At 38.4% G+C, this 22,908-nt stretch overlaps 1 protein-coding gene and 1 long non-coding RNA gene across 12 annotated transcripts in view; one reads left to right on the plus strand and one right to left on the minus strand.

Annotated features, from left to right (window-relative positions):
- The window catches only part of HEATR5A (HEAT repeat containing 5A), a 71,573-nt gene extending 67,431 nt beyond the window's left edge, over positions 1–4,142 (plus strand). For 8 of the 9 annotated variants that reach the window (XM_062577906.1, XM_062577911.1, XM_062577908.1 and 5 more), the window contains 3 exons: positions 413–567; positions 1,964–2,177; positions 2,506–4,142. In XM_062577906.1, coding sequence (XP_062433890.1) covers positions 413–567; positions 1,964–2,177; positions 2,506–2,807 — 671 coding nt within the window. In that variant the 3' untranslated portion in view covers positions 2,808–4,142. The remainder of the gene's footprint in view (positions 1–412; positions 568–1,963; positions 2,178–2,505) is intronic. The other variant, XM_062577910.1, reaches the window with a different exon arrangement.
- A 1,999-nt stretch (positions 4,143–6,141) lies between these two features.
- LOC134141603 (uncharacterized) lies at positions 6,142–22,766 on the minus strand. Of its 3 annotated transcripts, XR_009958669.1 has the most exons (4): positions 22,528–22,766; positions 19,348–19,411; positions 15,118–15,221; positions 6,142–9,338 (listed from the first exon to the last, which is right to left on the minus strand). It is a non-coding gene; the product is annotated as an uncharacterized LOC134141603 (long non-coding RNA). The 3 variants fall into 3 exon arrangements; XR_009958667.1 differs by lacking the exon at positions 19,348–19,411; XR_009958668.1 differs by lacking the exons at positions 6,142–9,338; positions 19,348–19,411 and adding an exon at positions 10,789–11,187.
- Positions 22,767–22,908: the final 142 nt, after the last annotated feature.

Consider the following 22,908-nt stretch of genomic DNA (forward strand, 5'->3'; position numbering starts at 1 on the left):
GTTATTGGAACTTTGTTCATAATGCTGTTTAGCAAATTATTTGAGAAACAACAACCTCAGTCATATCAAAAGAACACATTCTTTATGCAAATTTTATGTAATTGTCAAAATAGGTTGTTACACCCTAGTATGTCATACCAGCTATTTAAAGAGATTTATTTCACTTTATACAAAGGAAAAGTGGGACCTGGAGTATGCTAGTATTTCTAAGTATGCATAGCACCACTCCCGCATTCTGATTTTGGCCTGTTTTTATTACAGTATACATCCTTGTCAGTGCTTGGACATGCATGGGTATGAAAAAGGGGGGTTCGCAGAGACCAAGATATTTCTTTTCCACCTCTTTGTAACATTTGAATTTATAGATTTACCTTTTAATGCAAATCTAACAGACTGCTTGCTTTATTGACAGCAGATGGGCTCCTCCAAGAACTTGATGAAATTAGTCTGCTTACTGCCATTACAATATTTGTTGTGTCTACCAGTCCAGAAGTTACAACCATGGAGTGCCTTCAAAAGCGTTGTATTGAGAAGTTTAAATTAACACTTGACTCAAAAGATCCTTTTGTAAGTTCTGGTCCAGTTCTAAGAATATTTAGTTCTATTAACAGCATATTAAATGCATTTAAGCTCATTTTCTGTTCAGTTGTTTCATTGATTCTGTGTGTTGAGTCCAGTTAATTCTGCCCTGTATAGATCTTCTCTATTTAAAGAACAGTTTAAAGAATTTAGTGAGACCATATCTAGCAGTGCATTTTATCTTTTTTTCTCCTGTATAAAATTCCAGATTGCAATGATATTTTTTCATTGCTTCAAACTGACAGCTTTATACTTTGATAAATACATGATATAGTTGGGTAGTGTTGAGGGCACCTGTTTCATTTTATCTGTTCATTTTATCTTCCAAAGCCAGATGCCACTTTTTGCTCAAGAAGTCCCTAAGCTGCAGATTTTTGGGAGCTGGGGGAATATACTACATAACTTCTGCTCTTTGTTAGGCATCAGCTGCTGGAAACTGCTGGACGCAGTATATGAGCTAGATTAATGTTTGTTCTGACCTAATACAAATATTTTTATGTAGTTACTTTAGTACCACAGTCAGATGTTACTATTCTTCATCTAAAAAAGCAACACATCAGAAAAAAACGTTTACTGTTGTTTATTATTACTATAAATACAAATGGTTTTTACAGAAGTTGAGACTTTTTGTACAGTCAAAGTCCAGCTCTGGAAATAACATGCATTAGATACTATATTTTATGAACGTGAGAATTCACTGCAAACTGTTTTTTCTTGCAATTTCTCTGTATATATTCCTGTACTAACGTAAAATGAAGTTACCTTTAACTTGATAAATATTCAGCTGAAGAAATACTTCTTAATATATTAATATGTCTGGTATTATAAATGTTCATTTCCACTGACAGGGAACACAGAATGCCAAACATGGCTGCAAGAAAATGATAGCAGCATATATCACGCATTTGCAAATGTTATTTAAGTGCTTTATGCATTTGCCTTTCAGAAATCTTGCAGGCCCTTAACTGTTAACTTCCAGTGACACTTAAGCTGCTTAAATCATTTGAGGCATTTTAAAATTTTGTCTCTGGTTTGACAAAGGTAGTAATTGCATTTTAAGCATTTATTTTCAGTGCATTTTTTTCAAAAAAATATGTATTTTCAAAACAGTACTAAGATACACTCTTCACACAAAAATAAGATTCCCCCCCCCCCCTTAACTGGAATACCTAGAAAGATGTAAGTCTCAATGGAAAGAAACAGGAAGTATGATCTAGTTTCTGTTAATAATTTGATTACAAGTTATAATGCATTAATAGCCTGTGACCTGGTAAACTTTCCAGTTGAGGCACATTTTCTTTTTTCCCCTCTCTCTAAAATTTTACCTGAAAAGCTGGAATAAGTCTAACTCTAAGTAACTGCACATTTGATTTTTTTCCTTTAGGTACAGCATAAATGCTACCAGCTGCTGCACTCCATCTTTCAGCATCCAAACAAAACTGTGTCATATCCTTATATTCATTCTTTAGCATCATCCATTGTGGGAAAATTGCGGGAAACAGAAAAAGCAAAACCTGAGAATGCTGCCGAACTTCAAGTCATTCAGGAGGGAATAAAGGTGGTAATAACTCTTATAGCTACAGCTGAGGAAGAGCACCGTAAGTACTTCTGTTACTAGTATCCAGAGTGTTAGATATGCTGAAATCTGCCACAGGTTTAAAAAAAACAAAAAACAACAAAAAAAAAAAAAAAAAAAAACAAAAAAAAAAAAAAAACAAAAAAACCAACAACACTAGGAAATCCAGTCCTGAACAATAATTGCTAACAAAATTTTTATGTTGCTTTTCACTGTATAGTTCAAGTAACAGTTGCTACTTTATAGTTTGTGTTAAATGTTAATTTGGTTCACGAGAGATAAATACTTCTAGCTAGTATTTGAAGCTGTTCTTAAAAAGTGTGACTAAACATCGTTTTGAATGTTTATAGGTGCTCATTTGGTGGCCTGCCTTCTTCCCATCCTTATTTCCTTTCTTTTGGATGAAAATGCCCTGGTTTCTGCTACAAACTCAGCAAAATACCTACATGAGTTTGCTTTGCAAAATCTGATGCAGATTGGTCCACAGTACTCATCAGTTTTTAAAAAACTAATAGCTTCCTCTCCAACTATGAAAGCCAGGCTTGAATCAGCTGTAAAAGGCAATCAAGAAAGCATCAAAGTGAAAACTGCTAAACATGCAAAGAATCCTGCGAAAAGTGCAAGCATTCAGCTGAAGACCAACTTTCTTTAAAGTCTCTTACTGTAATTTTATGCACTTTGGTATTGACAGCAAAAAATGTCCCTTTTGATTTCTAATTAGAGTAGGAAGAGTTGATCTCATACATAATTAAGTTTGCATTGAATCACCATAGGAACTTTTTAAGAGAAAGCAAATCTCTAGATAACTTTGTTAGTGTCATAGACTTCTTAAACATTTTTGATCACTATGAATAAAATCTATCACAGGTCATCTAATCTGTATTTTTGGATTATTTTGTATTAAATTACCAGAAATGCACGTGTATATTAAAAAACTATAATAATCATAGATAAATTTAGGAGCAGCCTACATTTGGTGATTAAGTAAATTTATTTTTGCTTTAAATCAGAGTATATCAAAAGTAAGTTACTCTGGGTTTTAGATTTAACTGGGATTATAAATTTACTTGCAGGCTGTAATCTATCCTAATTAATAATTTAACATTCTGCATCATTAAGTAAATAGATTAAATATCCTTGTAAAGCCTTACTATAAATTATTGTTGATCTCAAAATTCAACTCAATAAAGGTAATATTGATAGCTTTAATTTCAATAAATTCTGAGCTGGCCAAGATTTAACAAATGCTGTTAAATACAACTTTGTAATGCATCTTCTGTGAGGCCCCAGTAGTGCTTTATACAGTGGGACTATTATGCATATGTAAGTATTTGCAGGCTCGGTGCCTTGCTGCTTGACCTACTCTCACTTTTCAGGACATACACTTGTGTTAACTTTGTATTATGTTAGCCATGCAACTGAAGCTTACATATCTTGTCCAAGATAGGACAGCAATTTTAATACACTGTGCCTCTGATTCAGACGTCTATTATATCTGGATGTTTGTTTCCTGATCTTTAGATGATCAGTTATTTATATATATATGTATGTAACTCTCCTTAATATACATATCTCTACACCAAGAGATGGAAATATTTGAAATCAGCTTGTCTTGTTAAATAAAGTACAACAAACTCATATTAAGGAGTATTAAATTATCATTTTTATCAAGGAACATTTTAATATAAAAAAACAATTATTAAAATTGCAATGGCTATGAAGCATTTTCTACATACAGTGTATTGACTTCTTAATACCAGTATTACCTAAACCAAACACTATCAAACTGAGGATAGTATTTCCTTGCTGAAAGTAATTAGTTGGGAAAAAAGCATTTGCAGAACTGAGAAACTGAGAACACTGTGACTCAGGAAGTGTGATGTACTGTATTTTATTATAAGTTTTGTATATAAATATAATTGTAAATTGTACAGAATTAACCATCTGACCAAAGTTCTAACAATCCATTTTTCTAATTTGCATAAATAAAGCTAATTTTCTTCACTTAAGATTTGTCTTAGTCATTTTACCCAGTAACAGAGGAGTTCTAAAGACTTCTGTATAACAGAAACAGGAGGCTGCCACAAGGAAACCAGTAAGGAGTGTTTGGGCAGGATGCACCAAGGTCTGTGACTTGACAGTGGAGGTTTTCTCTGTTCTATAAAGCACAATGGGAGAAATAAGTAGAATCAAGGAGATTTTATCTATGTAAATACCTGTTCTGTGCCAGATGCTGCAATGTGTGAACTGTGGGAAGATGGCTTAGATGCCTTCCGTCTTTCTCTGGAGCACCAGAAGTTGTTTTTTACACCTATTACAGCAAACAGTCAAAATCGTAGTTCCTGTTAGCTGTGTCAAAAGGGAATCCTCTGAACTTCAGCAATTCAGCAAAAAATCTCGAGCTCAGTAGTCCTTTCTTGATCTCATTACTTTCCCCCTCAAAGTTGGCTGTGTACGTTCTTTGAGAGACGTTATCTAGGCCATTTCTGGAAAAGCAGAGAAAGCTCGAAACTAGTATCGTGTTTATTATATAAATGGCCAAAAATGTTCCTAAGAAAGTTAGCTAGCTAGCTGCTACAGCAAGTATGCGTGGTTACTTCTTCATTCATGTAATTTTGTAAGAACAGGATTCATGTTTTTTTTTCAGTAAAATTTTTTGATGTTGATTTATCATACTATCTTTCTTTGCTCAAAAGCTTTTCAGAAACATGTTCATGTTGCGTGAGCAGCAAGTAAAGTTGTTAAAAGCCATCTTTTAAAGCCATAAAAGTTTAAAAGCCCTAGATTTTGCAGAGAATTCCACTGTCATAGGTAGCATCTAACTGAACTAGATAGCGAAGTACTGTATTTAGATGATTTGGTGTCCTCCATCAAGCCTTGTAGCCACATGAGGAAAAGCCCCATTTTCAACCTATCTGTGTATTCTAAATGCACAAACAAAACCAAGATTCTGTAAATAGAAAACCATAACTAATTCTTAATGCCTGTAGATTACTTGCATAGGTTTAATTCATTACGATAATTAATTAATCCATATAGCTAGTAAAAATACCTGTGTCTTAAGTCTGTGCTTTATTGTTTACACTTAAAACCACAAACACAATCATGCAAGTAAATTCACTTGTTTAAGTCTGTATAAATGAATCTGTTACAGAAAATATCATTTCAGTTAGAAGAATTTGGTTATAGGATATCAGATATCTTTGATGCTGTCTTATTTACAAAAAACTTGCATAAATTTCTTTATTCCTGAAGAAATAAGTAGGAGCACAGAGTGATTTTGGTTTTAATCCACTCTTTGTTTAGCCAGCACTCAGGATGGAATTTTACGTGTTTCGCTCCCCCCCGCCACCCTTCCATTTGCAGACGTGTCTCTCTCACCCCTGCTGCTTTCTCTGTCCCACGCCTCCTTGCTGATTGTATTTCTTAGCATTTTTTCAAAAGCACATAAATAAATTTCACCAAATTCTTCTTTGCTGTGAAGCATGTGGCCTGCATGTGTTTTTATTTTCTATGATGGTTCCACCTTTTCTTTAAAAAGCTTGATGCTTTACTGTACCAAAAGGTCTTGATTATGCCTAGCCATAACTATATATAGAGAGAGGGGTACATCACAGAAGGTGATGTTTAACTGCTATAGAGAAATAATTTGCAGGCAATTTTGTTTATTGCAACAAAATAGAATTAGCCAAAATCATGCAAAAGCGTCAAACACTTGGGGTGCAGTTATTTTTAACCGGATACAAAGTCTGTAGGACTCCAGCTGAATAAGCAGCATCTATAATGGTCTTGTTTAGACTAGAAAACTCTGATCTGGTATGTTCTAAGGTGTAGCAGTCACCTTCAGACTGAGAGAAGCACCAGGCAAGTGATGCAGGTAACAGCAGAAAATAGAATAAACAAATGCACAGGAAGCACAGCAGGTTTTTATTTACAGAGGTCAGTTAATTGGAATTTCTAAAGGGATTCCCCCCCTCTCCCCCCCCCCCCCCCCCCCCCGCCAAAACTGCCACAGTAATGATGGCAGTCATTGCAATTGCAGGAGGGGTGGATCCAGGATAGGCAGTCAGCCAACAAAAAAAAGCATGTTTCACCAGGTATTACGCATTTTACCTGTACCTTACATATTTTTAGGATGTTAATATTGAAAGTTACTTATGTAGGATAGAATAAAAAAGATGCATTTAATGCATTGTAGTCTGGAAGGAAATACTGAAGATGCCAGTGCTACACCTACAGCCTCTCCAAAACGCTGGGTAGTTCTCCTTCGGTTTCTGATGTGCAGTTGCCCTTTTTTCCTTTTTTCTTGAAGTGTTCTCTGGAGAATAAATTATTACATACAACAGCGAAAGGGGAAGTGACATCTAAATATAGCAGAAGTAGGGCTGAAGATTTTCTCTGAGAAATAGGTCAAAGCACAAGCAGGCTTCCAAAAACTGCCCAAATGATCTATGGTAGATTAACCCAAATTCGTTTACTTTGCAGCCGAGTATAAATGTTGCTTGGTGGTCCTCCTCCCACTTTTATAGTCCCAATCATCTGGAGTGCAGAATCAGATCCTAGTGTTGAATGTGGCATCAGATCTCTGTCATCTGTACTTGTACTTTAGCTACTTAATGGCAGCATTCACAGGAGAAAAATTGAGATGATCACTACCAAACACAGCAGGACACCCTCTCAGGAAGCATGTCGTTTGTATGTGCCAGTTTGTCCAGAAAATGCACAGAAATCCCTATCATTTATATATGTAAAGAAGTCTGCAAATGAGAAGAGTCAGTTTCTGAAAGTTGCTGGTAAGAAGCTGAATCTAGTGATAAGAAAAATTGATAAAACCCTGTTCTCCTATTCTAAGCTACTGTATCTCTTGAATGGCAATTGTCTATCCTGAAATTGAAATTTTTTTAAAAAAATGTAAAGTTCTTGTATTAAAACTCATGTAAGTTATCTCTCAGACAATGAAATACAATGTGAAATTGCTAAGATTCCCAGTTGCTACCAGCATGAAATATTCTAACTTTTTATATTGGCACTCTGGAGAAGATTTTGATTATGGGATTCTTGTAAGCATTTTCTCTACCTAGTGTCTCCATTCTTTATATCCTTTTCTGCAGACAAGGAGAAGGTTTTGTATAAAACACTTGTTTTCAGTGAAAGTACATACTTCATAGGTTCTGGAAACAGTTCTGATTTATACCTAAAAATATAAATACTCTCTAATTTGAAAATACAACCTATCATTATGAAGGCAAGTGCTCTTAACCTCATCCCTTCTCATGTAAGGTTCGTGGCAAATATCAGAAAAGACTGCCACAGATAGATGCATGTTTTACAGGAAACACAGATAGGAAAATAACTAGTTCCAGTTGTTGCTACCAAATTTATCTGAAATTCAGTTAGAGGAATAAAAGAACATTCCGATAAGAAAAATCAGATTTTCCTTTACGACTGTTCATCAAAAGAGCAAGGGTAGGGAGAGGTGGATGGAGAGGGAATAAAGGCAATAAATGCAATGAAGAGGTTTTTCTCTTCCAATCTGGGGCATGATACACTCTGACAACACGTCACTATCTATTTCCAGCAACAAATAAATGTGCTTGCCTGGTTTTTATTTACTACTGCAGTAAAGTAAATTGATTACTGATTGACACTTGAAACTGATTTTGAAATAGTCAGATTGCCCAAACTGTATACAAAGATTTGTTTTGGTCCTGTTCTTATTATAACTGTTGTGCCTCATCTATAATTGCCTGAGCAATACTCTTGTTTAGTGTGCGTATGAAACCCACTAAGCTGGCGTGGTAAAGGTCTGTGCTGGTCTGCAGAAAATCCAGATGTGAACTTGTCAAAGCAGGAAACTGTTTAACCGGTAGGGAGTCAAAGGACACAATAATGCGATCAGAGGGAGGGTGGAAGGGTAAACTGATTTCTTCATTCCATATTCCTGACAGGTCCATTTTGAGGCCGACAAATCTGGGAATAATTTGCTTCTGTAAAGCAAGAACTCTCAGGCTGGTTGGAGAGGAGAAATCAAGAATATCGGCCAGTGAACTTTAGTTCTAGCCACCTTCTAGAACGTATAGAGAATACAGATATACATGAACCTCAGGGCTGCAAAGATTTGCAGCCTTCTGCCTTGATAGATCCCACATAGATATGGAGATAGAGCAAGAAAGCCATCCCTGCTCTGCAGGTACTAAGGAGACAGTCGGCGGGCATGGTGTGAACCTCCAGATCAGTTTTCTTTGTCTGAAGGCAGCTGAACCTGGGGAAGCTATCACTGAATTGCCTAGAGGGCTTTTTTTTTCTTTTCTTTTTTTTCTTTTCCTTTTTTTTTTCTTCTTCCTCCCATATAGGCAACTACCTACTTTTCCAGCAGGTATCTTTCTTTAAGTACCTACTCACACAAGGTGCCTGTTCCGGGCTCACACAGGAACATAAAGCTACCACAGCTCAGGGCCTGGATTCTTGCTGAGATTGCTGGTAGTCAAATGCAGCTAGAATTTGTGGGTAAGTCCATCTCACAAACGTAACAGTGCTCTTCTGCAAACTGGTCTGTGCCATGTGCAAACATGTCTCTCCTTTATGTCCTTCAGAGCAGTAGCTGTTTCAGCCTGCCAGTGCCTGTGCGTTCATCCACTCAGTGTCCTGCTTGGTTTTGTGTGCTTGCAACAACAGTCAGAACCATGAACTCAAATAATTTAGGATAAGCAGCAGTCGTTCATAAAGATTCCTAAGTTTTTCTGGCTATGAAGGAAATGGAAGAGATGCTGGGCTTGCTGGTAATAGAGCAGAGAGATCACTGACAGTGATGCGAAAGAAGAGATCACTTCTGCAAAGCTTTTGTGAGCAAGAAAGTGAACAGCAGGCAGAGATGTACCTTGTTTGCCAAGCTTGAGATGACCAGCACGGCTGCAACCTGTCTGCAGGTGACAAGCCACCATTGTGCAGTTACGTGAGAATTTTTTTCCATTATGTGAAATTTGCCAAAATCTGCCAGTGCCTTTCTCCTCGCAGTAGTACCAACGCGTAAGGTGCCCGCCACTGCCTTTGGGACCTGGCTGTTCCAGGCTGCAGTGCATCCAGCCGAACCAACTCCGCTGCTGGCAGTCAGGACTCCCAACAGCAGCCTTCACTGCCTTGTTCCGGATGTAACTTAAATGGCTTTCAGTGCCACGGTTTTCTCCTGTAGGAGGGAGTAATGAGTATGTTAACTGCAAGGGATCCTGTTTCCTCACTCTCTAGGATTACAAACACCTAGACTACACAGGACTGCCCTCAAAACAAGAGAATGTATTTCTAGTTAGTGCAAGAACCGAGGAAGGCAAGCAAGTATTTAAAATCCAGTTTCTGTTCAAGTAAATATGCCAGAACTATGTAAAACTCACTTTTAGGGTTCCTTTCTGGCTGTCTTCCTTACCCGTCAGGTAGCCAACACCGAGCCATGACTCGCTGAGTGACTTCTGCTCGTTACAAATGCTGGAGGGCGATAGGCTCCAGACAAGCAAAGCGAGGGAGGTTTCCGAGAAGATGAGGCAGGCCATGGGGAAGAACAGTAGCAAAGGTGCAACTGGAAAGGTTGTACAGGAAGCAACAGTATTCTTGAGGGATCATTTTTCAAATTGAACAAATGCTGAAGGACTAGAACAGGGCAGAGAGGCAGAAAGGGGGGGCTCAGAACAAGAGAATATAAATGCTACTAGGGCATGGGTGGTAAGAGGAGGAAGAGAAAATAATAATTAGATCAGTTACGTGGTTGACTCATTGCTCTGCTGCTAATTAATTCTCACAATCTTACAAGAAATGACACTCTCACGTAAATTCTCAGTAAGGACTGAGAAGCGAGGAGCCATTAACTTAGATTCTGATAATCAGTTCAACATATTCTAGTGTCACCCATACTACCAAAACAGGAAGGTGTTACTGTAGGTGAATTCCTTATGGCAAAAGCTAGTTTACCCAATGGATTTGTTTAAGCTGGCACAGAGCTTTTTGTGGTATCACACTAAAACAATCAAATAATTTCACCTGATTTTTTTTAATGACTCACAGACGGAAGTTCTACATGCTCCTGCTGATAGCATTTAACCCAGCATACGGGAGGGACCACATTAAAATCCCAGAATCCAAACGTTTCCTGGTCTAGTCTCTTCTATGTCTCAACAGTTGACTAGAATCCCATAAAATATTTTAAAAATGAAACTACTCTGAAGTTCCTACAATTTTATGATACATTAGATTTGCTTGTTCTGTTTTGTACGCTCCATGATTCACTATTAGGACACGGAGAGACTGCCAGCCAGGCATGTAAATCAAAGCAAAATGCTTTGTACTAGGCAGCACAGCACGAGACCAGTTAATGACATTATTAATATATAAAAGTAATATAAAGTTACTAGCACGTGATATTGGGAAACTGTATCTGTTGACAATATATGTAATAAAGCAGCCATAAATTAATCACAAGCTCTGTGGTCTCTAAGGAAACCATGAAAACTGTCACTGCAATAATGGAAACTTCATCAGACTGCAGCACCTGTCACTGCTCCACCAAGAAGAAAATCACTACGAGTATGCAAGGTAGGAAGACAAGCCTGAAATTACGAAACTAACCAACTGCAACAGCAGACACCCACTCTATTTTTATTGTATTTTATTTATTTTGAGTATTACCTGCGGCATCCATTTCTATTGTATTTTATTTATATTGAGTATTACTTACAGGAGTCACGCATGCACACTTTGTATGTTATCAATAAAAGATTTTGGTATTAGTATAAGGAGTTGTATGAGTTGCAAAATTTTGCCACTGCTCCCTTATTAGATTAGGATTTCAGCGGAAAACAGGACGCGTTCTCTGACGATGATTATTCCTTGGAGTGTCTTTAGAGGACTGTAAAGTGGTTTTCAACATTCAGTGGCGGGTGAGTTCTTCTGGGGCAGGTAGATGAGAACAGAGTGCACTGACTGGTTCCTGGGGGTTGTAATCCCAGAAAACTTCCAACTACCTTTAATTGCTGGCAGCAGTTCAGTTCCTTCAGGGCAAGGAAGAGAGTGTAAATACCTGTAGCCTTCAATTATACTTGTTCCCCTGTTCTGAAGAAATTTAAACCTCTGATAACACAGTCTGCACAAAACAAGGCCTAAGAGGGAGAATGGTTTTCAAAAGCATAGGAAAAGGTGCATGTCTCTCTGCAGGATAGAGGGCAAATGGAAACAAATCATGGAAGTGCAAGAGGAAACGTTCCCTGAACAATAGAATCATCCCACTGTAGAATGATGATTATGATTTTGATCTTTTAAACTTCTTACCATTTATAAATTCAAGCTTATTCCATTCCTTAATTTCGGGAATGAACTACAATTCAGTCACTGTTCACTCCTAGTCTACTAACCCGATCACTAGAACAGGTAAATAAACTCCTTCTCAGCACATAATTAATATCCTAACAAGGAAGACAATATTCTGAGAACAAAAACATCACTATAAACCTCCAAAATTTAATAATAATATAACATTAATTGTAGATTAAAGAGATGATAGGAGCTGGAAAATAAGGAATGATGCTGCAAAATTATCCCAAATACCAGGTACAAGAACACAAAATAAGAAATTAAAGGAAAATCTGATGGGGAGAAGACTACAGAACATGCATTTGTTAGGCAGATACACAGCAAATTAGATGCTTTATGACTCCAAATGGCTCTCTTAATAAGTAATGTCACAGCTGGATGTATTCTTGCCAGTTACTCAGCTAGCGAGCGATAGCACCTCCTTCACATGGGTGTCTCTCATAAAAGGCAACACTAGAAGAAGAACCTTGAATTCAGATGCTGCCTGTGAGTCTTAGCTGCTACATTTCTGAAACATTCTCAGACTACCTACCAAGGGGATAAAGTGTTTGTGACAGCAAGCGTAGGGAGGCTTGGGGTGGGGGGAGCTTCCTGCGTTGCTTTTGGTCTAAAATCACACCACTCCATTCTGTGTTTAAAATAGAGTCAAAAAGATAAATAGAAGATGGAATGTGTCAGTGAAAGAATAAATATGAGCATAATTTAAATAGAAGATGGAATGTGTCAGTGAAAGAATAAATATGAGCATAATTTAATCTTTTTAATTTTTTTCAAATATTTGTCATAGCTGATCAGTCACTGTTTGGCTTCCAAGCTGGAGTTTGTATTGCTGGTTTAAATACTGCAAAACAGAAAAATGTATTACCAATTATTTTTTCATATAGGTCCACAAATCACGGCATTCTTCAGACATCTTCTGGGCTGATCTGAACATTACTACAAGGCTAGGCAAAAGCTTATCCTAAAAAAGCACTCGAATCTAATGGCTTTGAAAGCTATGAAAACTAGGACCTGAGCAGTAGTTAAATATGACTGAAATAAAATTCAAACATTTAGATAGCAAAATCTTAATCTAAAATATAGGAATCTTCTGGCTAAGCATGCTTTTTCTTTCGAGTTACTTAGTGTGTAAACCCTTGTCTGGGAGGGAGAAGGAAGAAAGTCGGGGGGAAGATTCGATACGCTGCAAAGGCAAATACTGAACACATATAGCAAATCGGAGTCAGGCATGGCATCATTTCTGATAAAAAATTATGAAAAGGTCTAATTTTCAGAAGTATTATGCCACAGGCACCTACGGGGGTTAGGTTTTTTGGAAAAACGCAATGGCTTATCAGGAGAGCACAGCCTGCACTGCTGCTCCCAGGGCTGAAGTGCCTGGACACAACAACGGAGTGATTTTCCCACTGGTAGAGCAGGGGAAGCAGCAGCAGAGCTTGTGGTTTGTGTGGCAGATGAAACCTTGTATTCAGGAATGCCTGCGAGATGAAGGAGGTACTCTGCTTGCTATGAGAAGTCCATGAGATTCAAGAGGCCCTAGTGAAATACTCCTATCTCAGTCGATATAGAAATAGAGGTCCTGTCTGAGACGTGAGTGCAGCTTTTAAAAACACATGCCTGGTTTATTGCTGTCAGTTCTGCTTGAGCTTAATAAAGAAGTTTACATGCAGGATGAGCTTGTCATTTGATTGTGTGGGAGAGGGATGGAAAACCCAAGGCATTATTTACTCCATGTAAGTCCTTGTTTGGGAGGAGAACTCTTTTAAACATTGGAGAAATCAAGATATATTTCCTTAAAAAATCTTGCCAGTTCCTGTCAAAGCTCTGCTCCTAAGAGATAGTTGGAGTCTTGGTATGGGATATTTCCACAGAGAGTTTGGGAAGCTCTTTCAAGGGAGGGGTGGGGAAGGTTGTGGCCACATTCCCAGAAATAATCCGTATCTGACATGCTAGGGCATTGGAGAAAATGCATTTTATCAGCCAATTTCGGTCTTAAAAGTGACTGTGCAAAACAGCTCTACCAATAGAGCTTTAACCTGAAAGAAAATACTACATAATATCGAAAGGTCTGTGAAACAATACTGAAAGTGTCATTTTGACTTGCGTCATTTTTAGTAACATAATACATCCAAATATTTGACTCCATTCTTATCTTATCTAGAATTATCTTTAAGGCCATCAGTTAGGAGACTCCTGGTGCTCTTCTCTAATGCAGCAACATATTTCAAGGTCATTAGTCCAAGATATATTCATGTTCAGTCCAAAATTTTGCAAACTGTTATAGTCTGTTATTCTATGCTTTTACAAATGACAACTCGAGCTTACAGTAATGGACTAAAGCATCAAGCATCACTGAGCTAAAACAGGAAGTATTAGTACGCACAACCACCGCGCTGGCTGCTGTTAGCGGCAGAAAGCTGCTTAAATCTGCTATGGGGAGGGTGGGGAGGGAGTGTGGAGGGAATGAAACAAACCTGGAGTTAAAACAGAGTCAGCACCACCTTAGACAGAATTCAGTCATTTCACGACTATATTGATGACAAGTCAACATAGGACGCCTGATTTTTATAAAGATAAATATGTCATGTGCCTCACTGTACAATCCTAATCAGCTGCAAGAATCACTAAAAACAATAAATGCAGGATTTGTGGTTACTGGGCTACTGTTCTCAAATTCTTGTCTGCAACATCCCTACAAATCATCAGCCATGATTATAGCTGATAATTAATGTACATTAACTCCCATTACGTTCAAATTCTGTGGTGTAACTGAAGCAGCCATGTTTAAAACTGCTGCGTTCAAGCAACTAATGCTGCAGGGGGTACGGCTTAATACTGGAGTTCTGGCTTAGAGGACAGACAGAGCTGTGGATCGCTGTACAGTTAGGAACGTTTTGATACTTGCATCTTCTAACCATTTAGGAGACATAAGGATATCAGTCCCGGGATCATGTTTCCTACCACAACTGTTAATCAAGGTAAAGAGGAAAAGCAGATTAGGCTACAATCTTGAAGTCTTTCATTATCTTTATTATTTAAAACAGGATATCCTGTTGCTACAGCATAGTTCTTGCTAAAGGATACATGAGGTGCCTGCCCCAGAACACAGAAGTCTCATCTTTCTTGTTTAACATCATGGGAGGAAGTCTCTGGCTTTCATATGCACGTATGGGCTAATTCCTGCCCACAGTTACATGTACGAACACCTCCCGCTTTCATCCTGAATTTCATACATCAGCGGGGTACAATAAGGTGATGGAAGGCACAATTTACCTTCTGTCTTAAGACTGCTTTCTATGACTATCTGCTTAAGATAACCTTTGTATATATGACTTCTGTGGACAGTAATTTCTTTTCCCCAGAAAACATATTGCTTATTACTTTCCCACTGAATTACTAATAATGCTAAATGTTGGGCAATGTTACTAGGAGCTACCAGCCCTGCCAGTGAGGCTAGACCAGATTCTGGCTTTGATTTGTTATCTAAGGGTTTCCCAATCTGGAAGGAAGCTCTGACTCGGGTAAACTGGAAAGGCTGGCTGCTTTCCAGCTGTGCTCCCCTTCTTTCCAGCACAGGGTCAGAATCTCTCTCTCCGGCTATACCTTCATACCTTGTCTTGGTGAGTCACCTCTGAACACAGAGGTGCAGCCTGGCTTACATCTGCAGTGTATGGACTGCAATGCAGATCAGCTTCTAGCTTCCTCCTGGGTTTTTCTGCACAAGAAAAGAGTTGGATCAGTACAGTTGGGAGACCAACACATATAAATGAGGGTTGCAGAGTTCAACTACTAAACAGCTTATCATCATGTACTATGTTACTCTCTGATCTGCTTTGTACCCTTTGTCCTGATTTTCTGTTTACACTGTAAACTCTGGGACACAGGTGTCTTTTACTACATGTGTACAGTGAGGCTCAAATCTCATTTGGGGCCTTTTGATCACTTCAATCACAAAAACTCCCACTAATGACTCTGATTCTCCACTAGCAAATACTTAGGGACCAGTGGCATAAGATTCAGCAGCCCCAGGCTATTCCTTTTTACATCAGCATCAGAGCAGGGACTGGGACATAGACTATTTGTTGTAGTCAAGGAGCTGTAATTACCTACAAGCATAATTGTACATGAAATGCTACTGCAAAAATTTGGTGGACAAATATTTCTAACAACAGTAATAGCTGACATCATAACTGTGGTACAGTACTTGGAAAACACATGGTAAGCTGGTGACACTTCTCCATCAAAATAGCTCCAGTCCATACTCCATAAGCATTATAGACTACAAGGGAATAGTTTTTTTCTCCTTGAAACACAAGTGGAAAACATACAAAAGCAACATCACCTCTTTGTACTCTTTAAATTTGCAACTTGCAGATCTTTAAATGAACAAATGAGAACTGTCACATAATCTGTTGAACTGAATTCCAGAGAAAGGAACTTTATTCTTCATTAAAGAGTGATCATATGACACAGCCTCTACTGGACCAAACTTTTGTTGGAAATAGCCTGTAAACAAAATGTTCAGTCCAGGTGTTTCAATGTCTGGGTCTCATCTTAAAAAGTCAAGCCAGCTAAGAATTTTTTACAAAATTTTGGTAATGGAATTTGGAGACTCACTTTAGCTCAACTCTTTTAACAGGTACTAGGACTAGAGCCAACTGCTGGCCCACACTGGTGAGACCTTACTGACTTCAGTAGAACAGCATTTCTTTATAGAGATCATTTGGCCTGCTGATTTTAAGGATGGTACTGTATAGAAAACTGGGTAGAGGGCATTCTTGCTTTGATGCAGGCTCCAACACACAATGCTTAGTCATTTTAATAAGTTACCTGTGTCCACTGAGATCAGTGTTTACAAAACAATTTATATGCATAACAAAACCTCCAAAACAAGCTAATGTTTTACAGTATAAAAATATAACTAACTCTAAAACTCAGAGCATACATAACAAAATAACGTTGGTGTCTTACCATAAATAAAAAATAAATAATGCAACACTGACGTTAAAAGCTCAGCCACAGGAACTTGGGCTGGAGATTAGATAGTAACTACTTTACAGCCAGCCTTACTATTTTACATATCGATCCCACATGCACATGAACTGAAAACCCAAATCCTGTACAGTAGCTGAAGTAACACTTTGTGACCCATTCGTTGAAACCTCATCCTACTGGCGTAAGTCAATTGGTTACCAAAAGGGTATAATGTAGGGTACAACAACAAAAACGGGTATGAATCATTTATCCTGTGCTACTCACTCATCGCGTGGATCTCTGAACTCCTGGAACACAGCTGATGAAGCTTTCCAAAAATAGGTCAATAACCATGTCAATAACCCAGGCATGGTTGGTAAGTATACCAATCATCCCCACTACGTTTAAGTTGGGTTACAAGGTAACTGAAATCACTAATGCAAATAATTTGGTACGGATAATACACATAAGGGGTCAATGAGAAAGCAATTAATTCTCCTACAAACTTGTAGCTCTGTCACAAAGCGCTCTACTGTCAGATCAAAAACATTTTCTTTAATTGTGCCTTAGCACAGTTTGAAATGTAGTGAGCATGGCTAACTTTCCGAGCCTTCGTCGCAGTACATCCACTTTTTTCTTCCGCCACGTGTGCTGTTTAAATCAGTACAGGCTTAGAATAAATACAGTCGAGGCAGGTAAGTTTTCATTCAAAATCTACTTTTTCTAAATATTTTTCTAAACTGAAATGCATTAATTTATTTTCTTTTAATGTCTTGGGGGGGTGTCTTTCATCATTTTCTTTATATTCTATTTTGTCACTCAACATAACAGAACAAATTTCAGGGCTCTGTTCTGTTTGAGGGTTTTTAACTTTTTAAAAACATCTTTCTGTTCATGTAGTTCAGAAAAATTAGAGAGTAGCAAAAGGAAAACCAAGGTGAAGAAAACAGCTAGGAGGACTCCTCTCCCCATGTATTATTTGCTGCATTGAGTAATAAAGGACAAAGAATAAAACTGAATCCTGTGGAAATTACAACTGCTTTGCAAAATTGTTTTGCTATTTAATACAGCTGGTAACCTGTGAATAAGTCCAAAGTTTACAATGAAGGAGAAACCCCAGTGCATGCACAATGTGATCCATGTTTATAAATAAAGATTAATCAAGGAAAAATCAGGTACACAGTTTACTACCTGTAACATATTCCTTAGGGAGCATGTGTTCTTTCCCTGCAAGAGTATAAACTCATGTAACTGTAGAAACTTTCTACTATGATTCTAGATAAAGCCATTTCCTCACTTCTGATGAGGATTTAAGTTGTATGAATGGCACCTTTACCATACACCAAATAATACAAGGTTTATTTGAACTTGCAGAGTGCACAGATTATCTTTCCAAAAGAATAAGCTATTACAACCTACTGTAATTACTCGTTTTTCCTAAACAGCAATCAATAGGGCAAGCAAATTTGCCTGTTTCATCAGTAAATGAATATAATACAAGCAAGCTTTTGGGGGAGTATTTTTCTCAAGTGCTACAGTACAGTACCAGCAGTGAACTTTGTCATATTGCACCATAATATTCTGTTGATTTTTCCAGTTTGAATGGAGAATGTAGCTCTTAATCAGTTAGCAACTGATCCAGTAATTCAGGTTTTAGGAGTTTGAGACTGTTTCTTCTTTTTGCATGTCAAGACATTCAGCACAGTGGTGAATAGGGCATAATTTCATTTCAAGAACAGTAAAAGGTATTAGTGAGCTTTTAAGTCTATAAAAAAATATTTTCCTTCCAATAAAATTCTAAGTAGCTGAGATATTTAACCTCAGAAAATAAAAGAATCATCTGACTATAAAGATACTTTTTATTGTAAGTCTTCTTACTGGCACAGATCTTTGAAATTCATTTATAGTACTTCATCCGAATGCTGAGAGCAACACATCAAATGCTTGGTAGGATTAAACGTATAAGTTTTACTCCTATAATAAGGGAATAAAATTAGGTGGAACTAATCTCAATTCTTGGTTAACCTTCTGATTCAGAAAGTTTTCATCCAGTCTGTGCCATTAAGAATGGTTAGAAAAGCCATGATCTGAAGTGCAGATCTTTCTGCACTTGACGTGGATTTAGATTTATTGCCATTGCCTACAGTTACCAGTGGACAGGGAACAGTTAACAGCCTGAAATAGGTAACTGGTGTCACGTGAGGAAGACGTGATGGTGTCAAGGGAAATGCGTGAGCGCAGGCTGTGGCTAGAAGAAGAGGAAGAGAGGTTACTTTCCATTGTCTGTTCAAGTGAATGATGCAGCTGAAGGTAAAATAAGATAAAAGGAGTTAAGTGATACAAGTTTACAAACTTCTTAGTGCCCAGCCTGCCACACCAAAAAAAGTAAATTTATACTTTTTTTTTTAAGTTCATGTAGGTGAGTTTACTTAGAAAAAAGCACTATAATTTACACAATTTGTCCTATTTCTGAACAATCACCTCAGAAATGAGAAAGTTAATATTGGAAATACCTGCATTTTTATGAAAACTGTTCATCTGTATATATTCCCACAAACTTCACTTGTTTTTGAGGATAAGAACCTTCCAGGAAGTTGAAACTTTACAGAAGATTCTAACTAATCTAATGACTCAGCTGTGTACTTTCATAAACACCACGCCACTCGTACATCTTTCACGTCAACATTAGTAACACGCTCACCACATCAACATGCATCATTGCAACACCTGAACTACCAAAGAGGCAACCTTTCACACAGTGTTTGTCGCAGCAGATTGCCTAAGACCGCACATAGTAAACACACCATGCTTTGCAGCTGGCATGTAATTGTTCTCTGATTGCCGTGGTTGCAAAAATTGGCACTTACTTTTGGAAAGGCAAGATGCTGACACCATGTCTGTGTTCCCCAGTTTTGTGCAACAGCAAAGTGGCTAAAAAAGCATATCATAAAGTAGCATGATTTAACAAAAAGCTTTCACCAACAGAATTTTATTTATGAAAAAGTAAGTTTTCCTAGAGGACAACCCTATAATCAATATATTTATAAATTAAGTAATCAAATTCTATAAACTGAACAAATGGATATAATAAGCAACTTTCTGTCTTTGGTAATATCTGAGTTCCTTGCTTTGTTTGTGCTTAACATTTACCAAGAAAAAGAAATGTGTAAGGAATTACTCATATTTTGTCTCTGAAAGAGTAACAACTTTCAGTGTCTTCTACCATATTATTGTGTGGGTGTGAGAGAGAAAAGTGCTAAAGTAGAATGATAAATAATCTGTAAATACTCTTACTGTTTTATTTGGCTGGGAGCAACACTGGCCTTTAGCATAAACTACTCCATTAAATCTGTGGAGGTGTTCAGAGTATGTTTATGTCACACACTGATCTATTTACTCCATAATAGCTTGATATTTTTAGAAACATCAACTTGGCATGTGTACACAGTTGGGCAGTACAGCTAATAAAAACATAAATTTTATGGGTCTCTAGCTTCCACAAATTTAAATACACAGAGGAATCTGAGCTTCTTGTTTTATTTTAAGAGTAGGGATGCTTTATTTTGATATGTGGCCAGAGATTTGTTTTATTCTGCAACAAATGACCAATTATTTCTCTCTAAAGTTTACAGTCCTTACTATTATACTGTAACAGCATCATCACCTATGATAAACCTTTCCTTCTGACACCAATCAAAACTGTGTAGAGAATATCAGCCTGAATATGACACAGAAGAATAAGTTACTTTTTTACAGCTATATATGAAAAGTATTTTTTCTGCCATGAGATGATTTTGCTGAATTCTAGCTAATGATGACTTTCAAACAGAATCAGACACTTTCGAGAAGACCTGCAATGTCTTCTAATGGGTATCCCATGGGGTCTCCTTTGTAACAGCTCTTCTGAAGCTCTCTACATCTGCAGCTCTCTAATCCCTGATCCTAGCCACCCTCTGTGACACAAATTCTCTATGGCAATAGTTTGCATGTCCATGACATAACATAATGCTGATAATTGTGCTGAAGACATCTTTAAATTCACCTCTTAATCTTCAGGTAAATTTGCAGCAAAAATTCTGGTCATTGGTACATCATGCTCTACACAGTTCATATATTTTGACCTTTTGTGACCTAATTTCCATTTCATAAAAGCATCCTCAGTCATTCATATGGCATATGTCGTAAGAGGAACTGTGTTTTATAGTACTACCTAGGACTTTATATAGCAACATGCCCAAGCAATCCAGTGTTTCATAAATGCTAAGACACTTCTGAGCGCATATTACTATATATTTTTTTTAATAAATGAGGAAATAGAGGCATGTAGTGATTACGAGACTTGGCCAAAGCTACACACAAAGTGTGTGTCAGTTGATATTAGAATTTAGGTCTGTTTTCTAACTGAGCAAATAATTTGTACGTTATACCAATACAGTGTATGGTTGCTGTTCTTACAATTTTCATACAATGTTCAGGGTGAGCGTTCCTCAAGGCAGTTTTGACACTCAAGCTCAAGCTCCATTTTCACTTCAGTATATGGCATTACTTCTCACCTCGGTCTGGCTAAACTAGTCCACATAAAATCTTTCTTCTTCAATATGTTTAAGTTTAGCATTAACAAAATTTGGGGGTTTGAACAGAACTCTACTCACATGAAAATTCATATGAAAGCAGGTAACGTTGTAAAAATGACTGACGCAATTCTTATTTAATAAGCAACTACCTCTAGTCTTATTTGATGGCTATTTTTCCTCATATTAAATATTAGAGAGCAGTCATTTTTGAAGATGAATTAGTGTTAGTCTATAGCAGTGCTGCATACAGAGAGTTTGAAACAGTAATCAAGGGATGCCATTTCCTGCTATATATTTCAAGGGAATACCTCTGACAACTGCTGAAAACAAATTGAATGTCCATTCAGTACACGAAATGTGTGTCAGTCAGACTACGAAGACATAGGATATAAATAAGAGGTTTATATACAATCTGTACAGCTGAAATTACATAGTTAGCACGTTATTCTTTTCTTCAGATTCAGTCCTGGGGGAAGAAATCTCATTATTGAGAACAAAAATTACAAACAAATTAATTCTTAACTATTGCAAATGTATCACACAGAACATAGTTCAGGTTCATGACTAAGGAAGTAAAAACTGTTTTTGATATACCTCCTTTACTATAAAAAGTACAAGTTATATCACACTGGGTAATTAATGGAGAAGGACACGGAAGTATTTATGTTTATCCATGTAGAGATAAAGGTGTGTAAGACTGAAAGCTGCTTTTGGTACTTTAAAAAGTGTTGGACTTCTACTAGAGAATATTAAAAATCTGCTATCTGGATTCTTTGCATGCATAATATCGAATTGGTGTGGTACCTCAATTGATCTGAATTTTGATAATTTCACCTCTTCCACGGACAAGCGCGCGTCTGCACAGAGACGCACGATCCAAAGAGCGCAGCACATTTCCAAAGACTGAAACGTTCGCTTGATTTTAAAGTTTTCACCGTTTACAATTCAAGAACATTATTTGTTTCGGTCTTCTGGAGAAGTTTGTAACACGTTGCTTTAACCTTCGCAACAAAAGGCAAAGGAAACCGTGCGGGCATCGGCAGGCACACGCGAGCCCGCCCGCCGGAGACGGGACCAAGGTCGCCGCGCGCACGCAGCCCTCGCAATTTGGCCTAATTTTTCTGCTGCTCCCGTACCAGTGAAAGTGAAAGAAGATCAAGCTTCTAAATTTAAAGAGTGCAGTCTCAGCTCTCCTAACGCCTCACGGCCTCAGCTTTAAGCACGTAAAAGCCTTGCTGACCCCGAAGGACAAGCGTACGCGAAGGAGACGCACGTAAAGCTCGGCAGGGCCGGAACAAGGGGCGCTCAGGAGACCTAATGCAGTAAGACCCGAAGTCTAAGCCGCCTTAGGAACCAGAATCAGGCCAGCTTCTGTTTTCTGTATTCAGAAAAAGGGTGCGGTAAGGATCGAGCTCTCTGAAGGTGCTGTTACAGCGCCGAAGCACCACGGTTTCTGCACGTGCTAAGTTTTACCTGAGCCCGACGGCTACCGCCTCTCCGCTCCCCGTTTCAGCCTGCTGATCACAGGAGACGTCTACGGCGCGGGCAGCAGCGACACTCAAACGTGCAACAGTCTCATCTACTGCACTTGTGTTACGGGGCTTTACATGACTGAGCTCCTGGCGGAGCCGCGGGTGGGTCCGCGGAGGAGGCTGCTCCGCAGGGCTCCCCCGCCGCGGCCGCCGCTGAGGCGGGCCGGGCCGCGCCGCGCCGCTGAGGCGGGCCGGGCCGCGCCGGGCCGCGCCGGGCCGCAGCGCCCCCAGCGGCGGGCGGAGCGTGAGGCGAGGCGGGTGGCGGCGGCCCCTCCCCGCGGCCGCGGCTCCTTCCCCTGCCGCCGCCAATCGGCTGCCGGGC

The sequence above is a fragment of the Rhea pennata genome, chromosome 5 (assembly GCF_028389875.1).
Source record: "Rhea pennata isolate bPtePen1 chromosome 5, bPtePen1.pri, whole genome shotgun sequence".
NCBI lineage: Eukaryota > Metazoa > Chordata > Aves > Rheiformes > Rheidae > Rhea > Rhea pennata.